We start from the raw sequence: 18322 nt of genomic DNA, 5'->3' as shown, positions 1-18322 counted from the left end.
TTGACAAATGACAACCTGAAGTCTGAGGGTCCTGTGAGGAGCCCTTAGGGGAAGACTGATCAGAGGTAGAGGACTGTGGTGCTGAACCCTCAGCTAGCTCTCGCTGTCTTTGTTGTTCAGCCTTCTTAAGCCTCAGTCGCTGCAGGCCCCTACGGAGTATAGCTAACTCAGGTGCCAAAAATTCTGACAGATAGGGAAAAAAAAGGTGTAAAAGAAAAAGGCATAGAACATATAAAAGATAAAAAGAACAAATGACTGAAGAGCAAGGCAACAGATACTACGAGGAATAAAAGCAAAGTATTTCTTTTATATGGCAGCTTATTAAAGTGCAATAATTAGAAGCATAAACAAAATATTTAAATTTGGGTTTTTCCCTTTCTAAATGTATGAATCACAGGACATATGAAGTTCAGTTTTCATGCTACATGCCCGCCTCCATACCCCCAACTATTTAAGCGATTAACTGAAGAAAATTTAAAAAAAAGAAATATACCCAGATAGATTTAAAATAAAACAAAAAACTTAAATTCATCTTTTTACATGTTCCTGGTATGCCTAACCAAATCAGTACTCTCGGTAAGTGGGAAAAGTTATGCAACCTTAATCCATGAGCTAAAACTTCAAAGACACTTACTTGAACGGTTTTATTTTAAAATGTCATTTAACCAAATAGTTATATAATCCCAAATGCCAAAAGGAAAAAAAAAAACCAACCACCTGAGAAGGGGATTATGGACAGAGGTGACAGATGTCCAAGCAGAAAGCAGCAATTTTTAACATTGTCAACTATTTTCTGGTAGGTTTCAGAGTAACAGCCGTGTTAGTCTGTATTCGCAAAAAGAAAAGGAGTACTTGTGGCACTTTAGCGACTAACCAATTTATTTGAGCATGAGCTTTCGTAAGCTACAGCTCACTTCATCGGATGCATACTGCTGTAGCTCACAAAAGCTTATCCTCAAATAAATTGGTTAGTCTCTAAGGTGCCACAAGTCCTCCTTTTCTATTTTCTGGTAGCCTTCAATTTATACACTCCCAAATATGAACCTTTAAAAAAAAATCTGGAAACACTGCTAACTAGGTCCATAAAGAGGTACCTCAAAAAGGATCACCAAGGTTTCCTGCTACTGGCCTCTTAGCAATAATCTCTCTTTAGATACCATTTTAAATACTTAACTATTCTCACCTTGCCCTCTTCCTACTATTTGTCAGCTACACACTTTTCCTTCAGGTACCAGTCCCATCTCTGATTCACTGGTACTTGCTGAAATCAATCATTACTACCAAGGAGTCTAACTTGTTTCTCTTCCTTCCCTTGCTCTATTCAGGTTTCCTCTGGTCTTGGGTTCCAGTGTCTCTTGTCTATCACCACTTCTGGATATTACAACCAACCAGTTGCTGCCTGATGATGAAATGTAACAGGAAGGAAAAAGGAAAATATATATCCTAAAGGACCCCAGCATGCAAAACAAATATGCCAGGAAGGGTTGTCAAATAACAGAAAACCTGGTATCTTGGGGAATCAAAGTTCCAAGTTTTTTTAATTATTTTTTTAATTATTTCTCAATTGTGGCTAAAATTGCAGTTTCCAGTATTTGCTTAAAGGATTCAGTTCCACTTAGCCCAGAAATCATGGTTATTTAAAAGTTATTAAAAAGTTACCCCTCACATTTTAAAAGAACCGATTTTTCTTGCCTATGAATTTTTGCTTTACTAAATCTTTTAATAGCAGTCAGAATCTTCAAGCAGAAGTTCACCTTGCCAGCAAGTGGAGTCAGAAAACAAAATAAATGCCAATGGCACATCCCCAGTTCAAAATAAGGTAGAACTTGCTTAAAATCGGGACAAACCTATGGATTCAATGTTTTCCCAATTAATTTGACCATCTAATACAAAGAAAATGTATCCAAAGACACACTCAATGTGTGCATGTCTCTCTGCCACTAAGTTTATGGAAATAAAGTCTGATTAACGTTTTATATATGGGTTGTTGCATAAAACTGAGTAGCTTACAATTTATCGCTAGTTTAAAATTAATATTAAAACCATAATAAAGAACATTTCCTAGTTTCCATTGAGGGAGACAGACAGAGCAAAAACCAAAACTAATATGTTCATTTTACATCCATATTAACAACTTTTTGTAAGTGACAGGGCAATAAAAATGATTTCCCTCTTAGAGAAACAGAAGATTAATTTCAATCTTACAGTTAAAGGTTTGTCTCACTACAGGAACTTTAACAATGATCCAACAACACATTTGAGAGGTTTCAGCTGTACTTCTCTAAACAGAATATAAACAATTTTCAGATGAAGTGGCTAATGTGACAAAGATCCCATGCTGTATTATTTTTGTGCTGGCTATTGTCTGTATAGATTGTTTTTCAAAATGTAAAAGGGCAAGAGTATTTCTGAAATAGGAAGTCAGGCATTCATTGTATGATATACTTTGAGGACAACATAGTATGCAAAGGATTTAAATATGTATTATGATTCAAATAAACAGTAATAAAATGTTTGGGTTTCAAAGAGGAGGTTATTTCAGGTGCCTGAAAGAAATGCAGCAAATTATAAAACAGAAGAGTGCAAGTTATTTGCTTAGTAGTCCATTCTCCTGTTCCTTCATGAATCATGCTCTATTTCTATGAAAGTAACCCTGGTCCAAAAGATGGTGACTGCCCTCAGTTTCTTAACACTCACTAAAACTTTTCTGTCCCCTCCAAATGAACATCCACCATTGCCCTCTCCAAACTGATGGCTGGATCATCTTTGGCTTTTCCTCTCAAGGTTTCCAACCCTCCCCACCCAATCATCTCTTCTCTTTAGGTTTTGCAACCTTCTTCTGTTTGCCTTTCCTCCTCTTCACCATTATATTCAAAATACTGCTATTACAGTCCTCTCTTTTTCCTCTCCTGTCACTCACACCACTGCATGGCCTACCACCCTGTCTCTTAAATTCTATCTATCTATCACACATGAGGGTGGCTGAAATCTGCAGCATTTTATGTATAACGGAGCCCTTGAGCTTTTGACAATTTGTGAATATAAACCTTGGTTGGTATAGTATCAGCATCAAGATCCAACAGTCCTTCTACTTTTCTTTCTCACTCTCCATATCCCCCTCTCATTCCTCCTGCCTTACTGCTACCACTTCCTCCTTCTCAACTTTATGCCTTCTCTGTAGTTGCCTCTTGCTCCTGGAACACCCTTCTGAACTCAATCTGCCAAAAGCTCTCTTCTTCCTTCAAACGTCTCCTTAAAACCAAGTTCTCCTAGGAATCTTTCCTGTCTTCTCTTCACCAATAAGTTTCTCATTCACTTTCCTTCATTATTTTTCTGTGTCTGGCCTATTTTAAACCGTAAGTTCCTTCGAGCAAGGAATGTATCTTTTCTATGTTTGTGGAATAACTCTAAAGGCATGGTGTTCTACAAGTGATCTGTAATAGATTAAAAAAATATAAACAAATAGAGTTTGGTTTTAAATTCTGATGATTATGGGACTATTCTGGGTTATTTTTTTAAAAAGCAATCTTTCAGTATTTAACACCATACAGTCAAATGTTCTTTATTTCAAAAAGTCACTTTCTGCGTGAGCAGATACAGCTGTAGATACTAGCCACAGAATCATAGGACTTGAAGGGACCATCTAGTCTAGTCCCCTGCACTCATGGCAGGACTAAATATGCAGACCATTCCTGACAGGTGTTTGTCTAACCTGCTATTAAAAATCTCCAATGATGGAGATTCCACAACCTCCCTAGGCAATTTATTCTAGTGCTTAACCACCCTGACAATTAGGAAGTTTTTCCTAATGTCCAATCTAAACCATCCTTGCTGTAATTTAAGCCCATTGCTTCTTGTCCTATCCTCAAAGGTTAAGGAGAACAATTTTTCTCCCTCCTCTTTGTAACAACATCTCTCTATGTGCAACTTTACCATCTCAGTGAATCATGTTATTCCTGACCAGTAAGTTACTACTGTAATCACTCCTGCAGGAGAGATTCTGGTTATTCAAAAAGTGGTATTTTTTCCATACTCATAACTGAACTAACATCTGAACATATCATTCAGGAGCAGTGTAAGAGTAAAAGTATCTGGATAAGACTTAAAACTGAAATCCTAACCAGTTGTGGTCAAAGACCTCAAACATAATTACAGCAAGTTTAAAATCTCCATTGCCCTCAAGACATATGATCTTTCAAACCTGATGTGAAGCAAACTGCCATTAAATTTTTTGGTGAAGGTTGCTTAGTTCCCTGTTTGATAGGAATCTGCCAATGGAAGTGGTGCAGAGAGAGAGAGAGAGAGAGCGCGCACACCATCAGAAGGGGGATGTACTGGGAAATAATGGTATCAGTTGGACTCCACATGCTGGCATGAGAAACTTTCACCCAAAGTTTCAGACTTACTCAGAGAAATACAGAAGGAAAAATTCGTTTGTGAGAGTGCATTCTGTAGGAGAGATGTCAGAAAAGTGCTGGTACAGAACTACATAAGATTCTCTATAACAGTTGTCATTATGCAACTCACAGCATTTAATAAAGTAGCCTGCAGCAGTTCTCTTTAACACAGTAGGTGCAGCCACGGGGACAACAGGCCCCAGTAAACAGTGACATATAATGAACAAAGCAAAATGACAGTCAGATCAATACTGGGATTGGCCATCTCTCTATCACACATGAGGGTGGCTGAAATCTGCAGCATTTTATGTATAACGGAGCCCTTGAGCTTTTGACAATTTGTGAATATAAACCTTGGTTGGTATAGTATCAGCATCAATATGCTGTGTGCAAAAGCTATAGGTAACTGAAAGCCCCTGATATTCAGTAAAATGGGTTCCTGACTTTCTCATTTATTAGGAGAGATGAACCACACTTCAGTTGGAATGAGTAAAATTGTTGCTGTTTACTTTCTCTATTAGGGAAAATTAACTGGGATACCAGACAAATATTGGTATATTTGAAAGTTTTGGGGTTTTTTTAAATTACCTTTAATAAACATCCATTTATATCTTTAACTTCTCTTTCTTCCATGTTTTTAAGCAGCAGTACTGTCCTGCCCCTTTCTGATAATGTCCCAGAGGGTCTGACTGCAGCAGCCATAGCACAGTGAATGGCACTCTCTCTTTCCTCTTATGGCTGCTTCTCAAAGAAGATTGGGAGATGGGGAAAAAATCTCATCTCTCCCTCATCCCAGCACATCCACTCAGGGCCTGGGAGAGTTGGAACCACTCATCTCCTCCAAGGACAGCAACTCACAATGCCTGCAATAAGTATCAGAAGAGAGAGGGTGGACCTTACACAGTACTGCCTCCCCCAAATTTTCAAAAATCACAAGTCAAGCCTCAAAAAACCCATGAGATTTTTAAAAAATAATAATTGGGGGGCAGGGATTATTTTCCTTCTAGTTTCTCAACCTTTTGGGTGCACTCAGGTCTCATCTTCAAGCTTCTCTCTATAGCCATAAGGACTATAAACTTACTTTTTTTAAAAAAACTGAAAGCTGAGACTCATGTAAACACATGACTCTAGAAGCTGGGGCTCTAGGAAACACACCAGTTATTGTGATATCTGTGAGAAAATTGTGGTAGTTGGCAACACCTCTTGCAGGTGGTATTCCTGGCCTTCTGCTATGCACCCTTCAGGGATCCAGGACAAAAAGTGCCTCTTCTGCGTATTGGTGCAGAGGGCTGTGACTCAGCCTTGTAGCTCTCTCCCACAAAGAGATCACTGATATTAACAACTAGGCTAAATTCTCCTTTCATTTACACTAATGTAAATGTAAATCTCCATTTAAGACAAGGAGCTACTTCAGTTACAATATTAGAAGTGAAAATAGAACTTAGATTATTAAATGGGACAGAATACACTACAAGGTGAGCCCTGTCCATCCAGATACTTTTAACAGGCAAAACAACTCTGCCGTAGTTGATTCTGTCATAGCTTCTATAGGTCCTGGGTTTATATACTGGCTGAAAGGGACACATCATTCCAGATTTCCATTGATGAGCAAAAGATGACAGATTTTGCTATTCATTGTGTTGGAGCTACTGCAGCCAAATCTCAGCAGGAGGGGTAGGGTATCTACTTATATGCCACGAAGAAGACAGTTAAACAATACAAAATATAGGTTTTTTTTGTTTTAAAAAAAAGTATAATTAATTTTTAAAAACAAGATTAGTAATTCTACTTGAGATTCTCTTTGTGAAAGTACATTTCTTTATAGCCACACTTATATATTGTCAAGTAACAGAAATATCTAATCCACATTCATGACATGCATGACCTCAACAAGACTATAAATCAATTACCAAAAATGTGTCAAAAACAAAATTGTAGTTTGTTATTTAAGTAATTTGATAAACCATGGCATATTGGATCGATTTCTCCTCACCAGACTGATGGAGTGTAGGATGAGCAGATGCCTCCAAAGATGGTCTTTGTTCATTGTCAGGAGAGGATAGTAAGGATGTGGAAGGGGGGGTTTCTACTGAGGAAGATGTTGAGGGAGCTTGTGCTGACATTGTAGAGGATGAAGAGGATGGAAGCTGTTCAGGACCATCCACTTCCATTGCAGTCTCTGATTCAGCACTTGGTGGTACGTTGCTAATAATGGAGGCATCTGGTCGACTGGTTCCACCTTTGGGGAAAAAAATAGCAAATGCACATTTACAGAAGAACTCTTTTGTATGATCATTTAATATTTTGCAAACATAAAATGTTCTGTACTGTACAATATACTAAAACTACAGTTTGTGCCCCAGAAAGCTTCCAATCAAAGAGATCTTGTACATCCAACCCCCTCTTTCATGTAAAAAAAATCCTTGTATTATCAATAATTCTGTTTATCCTTACTAAAATAAGTTATCACCTCTAGACCGAGATCTTCCTCGTCCTCGGTTGCTCTGCGCAACTTCACTAGCTTCTTCAAACCATCTTGATAGCATGTCTGACATCCTCTGCATCAGAGACACGTTAGGACTTTGCTCCCCTGTAAAAATAAAGATATTGAAATTTTTTCTGCAATTTTGTAAAGAATCAAGAGACGCTTTTCTTTTTCCATATAAAAACACAGTACTGAAGTTATACAAATTGGTATCCTCGGAGTGAAAGCACTTTTTCAGAGTAAGACTAAGTTATTCTAACTCGTATTGTAATTTGAACAGGGAAATAAACTAAAAAAAACCTCAACTTTCATTCTGCTTCACAATTAAATTGGAATTTCCCTATATCTGACTTTCTCTAACTGAGTTCCACTGTATTCAGTTTGAACACTTGTTATAAAAGTTAATAGGTCAGCTGTTTCATATTCCCACAATTATTAATATTTTATTTATTATTAAACAGGACATTTTTACTAGATAATACCTTAAAAGCAGGAAAAGTGATTTACTGATTATTCTGCTATTTAATGTAAGTGACAGAAGGGAATTCAAATTTCCACATGTCACTTGTTGCCCAGCTGACATATATCTAGTTAGAAGATATTCTGTACCTTCTAACTAGATATATGTATTCTTGCTGTATTCAAGAACACAGTTAAACATATTATTTGTATTACAATATTGCCTAGAAGCCCTAGTCATGCACCAGAACCCCATTGTACTAGATGCTATACACACAGAACAAAGACACAGATTGTTAACCCCTTGGAGTTGAGACTAAGCATAAGACAAAATACAACAGATGGATAGATAAGCAGGGGGATTACAGGGAAACAATGAGACAATATATTGGTCAGCATGATAGGCAGTGTTTTCAGCAAACTTGCAATTCAACCCTTGTAAAAAAAATTGTACGAACCATGACAAAGGAGAGTTTTGATGAAGGATTTGAAAGTGGATAATGAAGTAGCTTTGCCAATGTTTACAGGAAGTGCCTTTCAACTGTGGCAAGCAGCATGGGAGAAAGCATGAGGGTGTTTGTTTGAAAATTTAACAAGTGGGCAGTGGAAGCTGGCATCATTAGCCAATCCGAGGTGAATATTGACAGCTTGATAGCAAAATAGACAATAGGTAGGATGGGGATCGACTGATGGCCCCTGAAAGTGAAGAAAAGTAGCTTATGTTTGATGTGATAGAGAAGGGGGAGCAGTGAAAGGATTCAAAGAGAGAGGTGACATGGTCAAAGTGACAGACTAGGAAAATGACCTTTGCAGCAGCATTCTTGATGGATATGAGTGGGGCAAAACTGCATTTGTCACAGCTAGAGTAAAGGATGTTGCAGTAACCAAGATGCGCGACGAGAGCTTGCATGAGAGTTTTAGCTCTGTCGATGGACAGGAAAGACTGTAATTTTAGATATGTTATACAGAAACAAACAGCAAAATTTAGATATAACCTGGATGTAAGGACCCAGAGAGAGGTCAGAGTTAAAAATAATACCCAAGTTATAGGCCTGAGTGACCAGCAGGGTGATGATGTTGTCCACAGTGTTTGAGAAAGATGCTTGGGCAGAGGAGGGAGATTAGGAGTTCTTTTGCAGATTGAGCTTGTTGCTAGACATCCACAAGAATAAGTCAGAAACACAGGCCAAGATTTTAGTTTGGACAGAAGGAGACAGGTCTGCAGGAGAGAGGTAGATCTTTGTTGTCAACATAGAGATGGTGTTGAATTTGTGTTTGCAAATGAAATTACCCAGAGATAAGGGGTAGAGGGAGAAGAGAAGGGAACCAATGACAGAACCCTGTGGAAGCCCTGAAGAAAGATCAAGGGCAGATAAGGAGGATTGTTCAAAAGACACAATGAAGGAGTGCTTATAGAGGTAGGAGGAGAACCAGGAGAGGACAGTGTCACAGAACCTAAGACAGACATGATTCCAAGAAGAGCATGGTCAGCTGTACCAAAAGTGGCTGACAAGTTAAGGAGGGTAAGTATGGAGAACTACAGACTAACACGGCTGTTACTCTGAAAACTGGTCCTGAACTGTAGCTATGAAGGAGTCATTTTTTTTGGCAAGAGTGGTTTCAGTGGAATGCAAGGGACAGAAGTTGGATTGAAGAGGAACTCCAGACAGCAATTGTAAACAGTACATTCAATGAACTTAGAGATGAAAGGTGACTGGGTGACAGTTGGAGAGGCAAGTGGGCTCAAGGTTTGGTTTTGTAAAATAGGAGAGATTAAAGCATTTTTGTATTGGGAGAAGGAAAAGCCAGAAGAGAGCAAGAAGTTAAGGAGAAGACTAAGGTAGGGCATGAGCACAAGGAAGATCAGGAGATGGGATGGATTGCACCAGAACAACTGGAGGGATTAGAGGAGGAGGGTAGATAAGAAAGGCGATGGATATAAGGTGGAAGGATGAGGTAAACAAACAGATAATTTAGCACAACGGAAGTCTCAGCTCACCCACTTGCCTAACTAATACAATGTACCTTCTGTCCCCAGCACATCAGCCACTATTTAGCTGTATCAGATGAGAATCAAGGTGCTGAAGTTGCAGTCTTAGCGAAAGAGTAGGATCTTGGAACTAGGCATAGCTCATATGGGGGCTGAGTGAAATGGAGAGAAGAAAGGAAACCTATGGAGGAGCAATGGAAGAAATATTCAGACAACTTGGGTGACAGACAACCTCGGTGACAGGAAAAATGAGGTGGGTGGGGTTGTAGTCCTTGAATTTGATACACTTGCATGTATCCCAGAATTTGGCAGTACTGCAGTCAGCCATTTTGTATGTTCAACCATTGCCACTGGAAACCCAAACATCACATAGCAAGGAAAATCTTAGGCCCTGAGAGGCAAGGTCAGAGATTAAGGTTTCATGAAAATAAAAGGAATGTGTTGACAGATGATCTTGGTTTTAGGCCCCTCTGATGTAAGTTTTATTCTTGTTATGATTAGAAATGCTTTGCTAATAATGAGAATAATGAATTGTCATTGGCTATTGCTAGGAAAATTGTTAGCCTATCAGGGGCTATTATGAGTTACAGAGGAACCTCAGAGTTACGGACACTTTAGGAATGGAGATTATTCGTAACTCTGAAATATTCGTAACTCTGAACAAAACGTTACGGTTATTCTTTCAAGTGTGCAATTGAACATTGACTTAATACAGCTTTGAAACTTTACTATGCAGAAGAAAAATGCTGCTTTGAACCACCTTAATTTAAATGAAACAAGCACAGAAACAGTTTCCTTACGTTGTTAAAACTTTTGCTTTTTTAAACTTTTCCTTTATTTTTCAGTAGTTTACATTTAACACAGTACTATACTGTACAGTATTTGCTTTCTTTTGGTCTCTGCTGCCTGACTGCGTACTTCTGGTTCTAAATGAGGTGTGTGATTGACCAGTCAGTTCGTAACTCTGTGGTTCTACTGTATGTGCTTTGTTTGGAGAAAATGTATAAAAAGTTTCGTTAGAAAGTGTGCTTGGGAGCAGTCCAAGGAAGTTTTCTTTAGGCAAGGTTCTGACATCTAAAATTCCCCATCAGCTGGATAAAAACTGGAACCTGGACACCCCTAGTTGTTGATCCCTTGAAACCATCTTAACTTGGGTAAATATAAAGGTTTAAGATGCTCTAAAACCTACTGTGACAGCATGTGTGTGCGCGCACACATGCTTAAAATCTAATTAAAAATAGTTTGTATCAATTATATCTAGGGCTCTACCAAATTCACAGCCATGACAAATGCGTCACGGACCATGAAATCTGGTCTCCCCTCCCCCCTGGTGAAAACTGGTCTTTTGTGGGCTTTTTACCCTATACTATACAAATTTCATGGGGAAGACCAATGTTTCTCAAATTGGGGGTCCTGCCCAAAAGGGAGTTGCAGGGCGGGTTACAAGGTTATTTTAGGGGAGGTCGTGGTATTGCTACCCTTACTTCTGCGCTGCCTTCAGAGCTAGGTGACCGGGGAGAGGCGGCAGCTGTTGGCCTGAAGGCGGCACCCCACCAGCAGTAGTGCAGAAATAAGGGTGTCAATACTATACCATGACACCTTTACATCTGCACTGCTGCCTTCAGAGATGGGCGGCCAGAGAGTGGCAGCTGCTGACGGCCCAGCTCTGCAAGCAGGGAAGCAGATGCAAGGGTGGCAATACCATACCAAGCCATCCTTTCTTCTGTGCTGCTGGTGGTAGCGGCTCTGCCTTCACAGCTGGGCTCCTGGCCAGGACCCGCCGCTCTCCAGCTGCCAGGGTCTGAAGACAGCACTGTTGCCAGCAGCAGCGCAGAAGTAAGGGTAGCAGTACTGCAACCCTCCCTACAATAACCTTGCAAACCACCCCGCACCACCACAACTCTTTTTTGGGTCAGGACCCCTACAATTACAACACAGTGAAATTTTAGATTTAAATAGCTGAAATCATGAAATTTACTATTTTAAAAATCCTATGACGGTGAAACTGGCCCAAATGGACCGTGAATTTGGTAGGGCCCTAGTCATTCAGATGGAGGAACTGCGTCCCCACTGATTTATTCCTGACACTGCCTGGAGGAAAACAGGAAAATTACCACTGCCTTGGGTTCTGAAAACTCTGGGTAATGGGGTGGGTGGGTGGGAGAGTGTAAAGATAGTGTGATTAAAAAAAGGAATTGTTAAATTCACATTAAGCACACACAAAAAGAAGAAGACCTAAGAAGGAAAAAAAAGTATTTTCTGTAAAAACATGAGTTTTCTTAATTTTCAAAGGTTTGTGTGTTGAGCTACATACAAGTGTCTTCCTGTGACCCTGAATATTCTTTTGATCGGGCAAAAAGCAGCAAAGCTTGTGATGTATTTTAAGATACCTAAACTTTTGGACAATTTTAAAGCATATCTTTTTACCTCAAAGCATTACATAATTTACTTACATTATTTTCTTGGTTTCTTGATTTTTTTCCCCCCCATTTCCTGACACTTTTTTTCTACACTTCTTGTTGACAAAGTTGCTAGGCTCATGTGGCTAAAGACCTTTTAGCCATTGATTTCGAACACGTGCCTAGCTGTCTACAGCACACAAGAAATTAAAGGCTGTACCTTAAGCTATTACTCCTGTAATTCTTGTAAAATAAAACAACTCTGCAATTGTTTATAAATGTTTGAAAGATTTTTTTTTGCTGAAAAAAGAATGGACATCCGAGGCAGCAAAAAGATAAGCGGACTTGCCATTCCTCTGAATACCTGTGAGAGCTGCCTAGACAGATGGCCCAGAGGAAGAAGAGAGGAATGTCAGAATCACACCACAGGCCAGAGCTGGAGTTTTTCATTTTTCTTTGTTGCTTCTCTTTTTCTAATGTTTGTCAGTTTTGCTTGGTTCCGAAAACACTTGCTGCAGAGGAGGGAAGCAGGATGAACGAGAGAGTTTTCAGTATCCCTCTCAAACTTCAGATCAGCTGGAGATCAGAAGTGACCGTTTATGTGAGAAGCTAGAGGGACAGAGAGACTACAGGGTCATGGGAAAGGCTTGAGGCAAAAGGGATGGACACAGAAGTTTTCCGAGGTAGGAAGAGGTGAGTGGAAGAGAAGACCTAGAGGAGGAGATGAGAAAAAAGGACAGATTTTAGGAAGTAGGAGAACTAGCACAGCCACTTTTCAAAACCTTTTCAAGACAGACCATTGCTAATATGAGAAAGCAGGTAACCAAAAAGAGAAGAACACCGAAAAAAGTAAAAAGAAAAAAAGAAAAAACATAACTGCCAAGAGGAGAGGATGCAGACAGAAAGTGAGGAGCAAGAACCAAGTAGGAGCTGTAGCCAAGAGGTGATGTGAAAAGAAATAAACTTAAAAAATGAGTGGGGCCTATAGAAGTGTGGAGTATAAAAAAAATAATCACACAAATACACATGAAGATAAGCTAAGAGATCATTATGGATATGCAGATGAAAATGCACTGAAGGGCAAAGGGGAAGATGTCATTAAAGAAAGCAGCAACGTTCCACAAGCTTTCCAACTTAAAATGCAATAGGATCACTGTTTGCTGACCCCACTTTATTATTGGCAAAGCAATTTTTGGACCTATTAACTGCCTGTATTAACTGCGTCTGGTTCCAGCCACTGCGTAATACTACTTTACAGATGTGAAAGCACAGGCATCAAAATTAAACGACTTGGCGACTGTCACTAATGAATCAGTGGCAGAATCAGGATTGAAACACTATTGTTTTGATTCCTAGTCCACATTTAATTATTACACAGTATTTCCTCTTGTAGCTTTAGCAAAAAGTAACGCCGTATCTACATTAAGGAAATTCACACTGATGTAACTACATCAACGTAGTACATTAGTGCAGCTTAATTCAGTAAGTCTTATTTCACACAGGTACGGTGCACCTACACTATTAACTACACTGATTAGAATTTCCCTAATGCAGACAGGGCATAAAATTTACTACATTCAGTACAGCAACATTTTTCATCTTATGTTAAGCTATAAATGAAATATTCTAAAATATGGGTATGATCCTTAAAAACTGCAGATAATTTTGTTTTTAACACTTTATATACTTCAGAAATACTAGAAACAACAATTAAAATAACCACACATTACCATCTCTTTCTCGTTCACTCTCAGGCCTTGCTCTGGGTCCCGTATCTGACCAATCCCCTCTTAGTCTCAAACGTTTAACAGGAGGTTGCCGTAACTAGAAAAATAAAGATAAGCAATAGTATTATATAAAACTAAAAAAAACCCAGCTTCCTACCTTTCATAACTGTTATTCTTCGAGATGTGTTGCTCATGTCTTATCCATTCTAGGTGTGGGCGCATTCATGTGTACAGTTGGAGATTTCTGTCTTAGCAGTATCTGTAAGGTCAGCTATGGCCACGCTCATGCGCTGGTATATTAGGTGCCGCTGGCCCTACGCCCTCTCAGTTCCTTCTTGCCAGCAACTCTGACAGAGGGGCAGCAGGGTGGGTACTGGAAAGGACATGAGCAACACATTTTGCAGAATCACAGGTACGAAAAGGTAGGGAACCGTTTTTTCTTTGAGTGCTTGCTCATGTCAATTCCATTCTAGGTGACTCTCAAGCAGTATTCTCGGAGGTGGACTCAGAATTCACGGTCTTGCGGCTTGCAGCACTGCTCTGGCGAAGCCAGCATTGTCCCAGGCCTGCTGGGTAAGTACGTAATGGGACATGAACATTGGACAGACGACCAGGTGGCCCTACAGATGTCCTGGATAGGCACTTGAGCTAGGAAAGCTGCCGAAGAGGCTTGTGGCCTGGTTGAATGGGCGGTTACGATCACTGTAGGGTGCACCTTTGCCTCATCCTAGCAGCAGTGAATGCAGGCAGTGATCCAAGAAAAAATTCTTTGAGCAGACACTAGACGACCTTTCATCCTGTCGGCCACCGTGACAAACAATTGCATAGACTTACAAAATGGCTTGGTCCTTTCAATATAGGAGGTTAGCACAACCTAGGGAATGCAATCTACACTCCTCCTCTGACTTACGTGGTTTTGGAAAAAAAACAGGTAAGTAAATGTCCTGGCCCATATGAAACTGGGAGATTCCCGGCTCCTCCCCACCTTGGGCAGAAAAGCTGGGTGCGGCCGCAGCTGGACCTCGTCTTGTCTTTGTAAAAGACAGTATAGGGCAGTTCGGAGGTAAAAGCCCTGAGACCCTGCAGGCAGATGTTATTGCAACCAAGAAGGCAACCTTCCAAGAAAGGAGAAGGAGAGAGCAGGAAGCCAGAGGCTTGAAGTGGGGGGTCCCATGGGCCGTGACAGCACAAGATTCAGGTCCCACAGAGGGACGGGGTCCCTTGACATGTGGGTAGAGGCACTCAAGGCCCTTAAGGAATCTGGCAGTCATGTCATGGGCAAAAACCAACCTGCCCTCGAGAGGCAGATAGAAGGTCGAGACAGTGGCCAAAGGGACCTTGATAGATGAAAGGGACAGGCCTTGGAACTTGAGATCCAGATGGTAGTCCAGGATTAACTGCAGCAAGGCCTCCTTGGGCCGAATGCCTTTATCCGAGGTCCAATAGGCAAACCACCTCCATTCAGCCAGGTAGGTAGCTCTGATGCAGGGTTTTCTGCTACCCAACAGTACCTGCTGGACACCAGATGAGCACTCCTGCTCCTCTGCATTTAACCATGCAGCAGCCAAGCCATCAGGTGCAGGACTGCCAGGTTTGGATGCAGAAGACTGCCGTGGTTTTTGGCAGGTTCAGCCTGAGCAGTAGCTGTAACAGAGCAGCCACAAGAGGTCCAGCAGCATGCCAAACCAGCGCTGGAGTGTCCAAGCCGGCACTATGAGGCTCACCTTCGCCTTGTCCTGCTTGATCTTCATGAGGATTCTGTGAATTAATGGCACTGGGGGGAAGGTGTACAACAGAGCCCCCGACCACAGGAGCAGAAAAGCATCCATCAGGGAGTCTCTTTTGATCACCTGAATACAGCAGAAAACGTGGTATTTCCTGCTCTGCCTGGACGTGAACAGGCCCATCGGGGAGTCCGGCACCTCTGGAAGATGATGCTGACCACTTCCGGATGGAAGGACCACTCGTGACAAGACTAGAAGGTCCTGCTGAGGCAATCTGCCAAGGTGTTCGGCTACAAGATGGATGTCGTATTGTACACAGAAGTCCCAAAGCCTGCGGGTTTCTTGGCAAAGGGCAGACGACCCTGCTTGTTGATATAGTAGATAGCCGTTGTATTGTCTGTCAGGACCTGGACCATCTTGCTTCCTATGTGAGGTAGGAAGGCTTGGCAGGCCAGGTGAACTGCTCTGAACTCCCTGATGTTTATGTGTAGGGAGTGATCGTGACTTGACCAATGACCTTGCATGCTGAGATCGCCCAGGTGGGCTCCCTTCCCCAGGTCCAAGGCATCGGAGACAAGGGTCATCGGCGGGGATGGAGCCACGAAGGGAACCCCCTCCAACACAAATGCAGGATTCTGCCACCATGCGAGTGATGACAGGATGGGGTCTGGGACCTTGACTACCAGTCCACGCTATGTCTGTTGGGGATGTAGACCGATGCCAGATGTGCCTGCAGGGGCCTGAGTGTGGAAGGTGTAATCTGAAGATACTACATTAAGCATCAAATGGTCCGAGGTCAGCAATGACCAGGCCAACTGGAAGGTGCACAGGCGGTTGAAGAAAGGAGGAGGGTGGATCCTGGGATGCGACTGGGACACCGTCCTCGAGCACACCATCAAAATACCTGCTTCTGGCCACCTTGGTTCCTGGAAAGGACAGACTGACCAGACAAATGGGAAGACAACAGGTGTCACTGCTTAGACCCCTTGTCTCTATCCTTTCTCCTGTAGATGCTCAGCCAGGGAGTTCCCAGGACCTAGACTGGAGAGGTGGAGAACGGAATGGCTTTCTGGCCTGCTGAAGGGTATGAAGGTCAAAAGCGCGGAGGGTGGCATAGGAGTCTTTAAGGCCGGGGAGACTTGCATCCATGAGCTCAGAGAAGAGCCCTGCCACCTCAAACAGGAGGTCCTGAATGGTGGCCTGCATCTCCTGGGGCAACCAGGAGCTGCACCTCATGACTACCATAGAGGCGACCACCTTGGCCGCCAAGTCCATAGTGTCCCAGGCCACATGGAAGGCCCCTCTTGCCACCACTATGCCTTCTTCCACTGAAGTGGCAAACCCCTGGGCTTGGTCTTGTGGGAAGGTCTCCCTGAATTTGCTTAGGGAGTCCCACAGATTAAAATTGTACCTGCCTAACAGGGCCTGGTGGTTAGACACCTGAAATTGCAGGCTGGCCGTTGAATAAATTTTCCTGCCAAACAAGTCCAGTCTCTTGGTGTCTTTGTTTTTTGGCATGCCACTGACTTGGCTCTGCCTGTCCCTTTCATTAACAGCAGACATGACCAGTGATGCTGCTGGAGGGTGTGCATACAGATATTCTAACTGTTTTGCAGGGACGTAGTACTTCTTTTCCGCCTTCTTAGAAGTAGGCGGAATGGAAGAGGGGGGTCTGCCACAGTGATTTGGCATTCTTAAGGACCCCTGGGTGGACGGGCAGCATGACCCGGGTTGGGGTGGAGAAGGATATAACATTAAAAAGAGGTCGGACTCCTCCACAAACTCAATTTTCAAGTTCAAATTGGAACCCACTCTTTTAAGGAGGACCTGGAGTTCCTTGAAGTCATCGGGGGTACTGCCCATTTGTGAGGGATTCACCATCACTTAGTCCGGAGACGACGACCACCAGGGGAGGGTGGATTCCTCTTCCCTCTCCGGGAACGGTTCCTTATGCATTGGAGCCTGCTGCGCTGCTCCCGTGTTGGATTCAGTACCATGTTCAGACTCCGGTGCCAACGGTGCCAGAGGCAGTTTGTCCGAGGTAGCAAGGGAGGAATGGTGGGAATAGGGGACCGGCATTACAGGCACACCCCATGGGTTCCAGTATGGCCATTGAGTGTGCCACTATCTCTGCTGCCATGCCGCTGCTGCTGCTACCGTACCGTTCTCACAGGTCGGCGGCAAATCACCCTTCCTCATTGAGGGGCTGAACTCCGGGTCCAACTTGGACCACTGCCCTTCTGATGATCAGGGCGGAGCCGTTGAGGCCTGAGTCTGCCAACTGACCCTGGTCAGCGATGAGTGAGACAAGGTGAGGATCAGTGCCTGCCCGATGAGCGGTACTGGGGAGTTGGAAACTGGTGCTGTGATAGGGAGCGATCCCGTCCTGATAGGGACCGATGTCTGCGAGACCGCCGAGGCCAGCGGTTCTCAAACGGGGGTCCACGAGCCCTTTCGGGGGGGCCACAGAGCCCCACAGCTGAAACCCGGTGCCTGGAGCCCCAGCACTGAAGCTGGGAGCAGCGCGGGGCTGAAGCCAGCGCCCACCCCTGCCCCTAAAGCCAGGAGGGCCCTCAAGCAGATATCCCGCCCCTTTTGGGTTCTAGAGCAAAAGATGGGTTTTTTTGTTTTGTTTTTGTTTACAGATTCTACATTTGTCCTTTCTATGGGACTCCCCCAAGCACTTCAAACAGCTGTTGTGGGAGTCACTAATAGGCATCGGCCTGTTGCATGATGAGCATAGTTAGAAGCGGGAAGGGGGGGGACGGACGGGGACGGGGGGGGGCGGGGGAACGACGGGACGGACAGGGCGTGCCAAGCTCCAGGGCAAAGTCCCAGCTGGGACTTTAACTACCAAACTAACTAACACTTAACTTAATGGCTAACTAAGTACCTACAAACTATAAACAAAGAAGATAGACAATGGGTTGTAAAGAACCGCTAACACTTTTGCAATGCAAGACAAGGTACTTTGACCAACCGTCATGGGCCGTAAGAAGGAACTGAGAGGGTGTAGGGCCAGCAGCACCTAATATATCATCGCATGAGCATGGCACTCAAGGGGGCACCACAGCCAACCCTACGGATACCGCTAAGGCAAAAATCTCCGACGACTGTGCACGTGGGCGCGCACACACATCT

The 18322-nt window shown here is 42.8% G+C and overlaps 1 protein-coding gene across 5 annotated transcripts in view; it reads right to left on the bottom strand.

The window, feature by feature from the left end:
- The window catches only part of DCAF6 (DDB1 and CUL4 associated factor 6), a 176367-nt gene that overhangs the window by 81287 nt on the left and 76758 nt on the right, over positions 1-18322 (bottom strand). For 3 of the 5 annotated variants that reach the window (XM_048869741.2, XM_048869758.2, XM_048869750.2), the window contains exons 8-10: positions 13461-13554; positions 6868-6987; positions 6391-6636 (exon numbers count right to left, since the gene is read on the bottom strand). In XM_048869741.2, coding sequence (XP_048725698.1) covers positions 6391-6636; positions 6868-6987; positions 13461-13554 — 460 coding nt within the window. Of the gene's footprint in view, positions 1-15; positions 184-6390; positions 6637-6867; positions 6988-13460; positions 13555-18322 lie in introns of all 5 variants that reach the window. The other 2 variants (XM_048869720.2, XM_048869730.2) reach the window with 1 other exon arrangement.

Source organism: Caretta caretta, chromosome 1, assembly GCF_965140235.1.
Source record: "Caretta caretta isolate rCarCar2 chromosome 1, rCarCar1.hap1, whole genome shotgun sequence".
Lineage (NCBI taxonomy): Eukaryota > Metazoa > Chordata > Testudines > Cheloniidae > Caretta > Caretta caretta.
The sequence above is the reverse complement of the archived record's forward strand: the minus strand, read 5'-3'. Positions and strand labels throughout refer to the sequence as shown.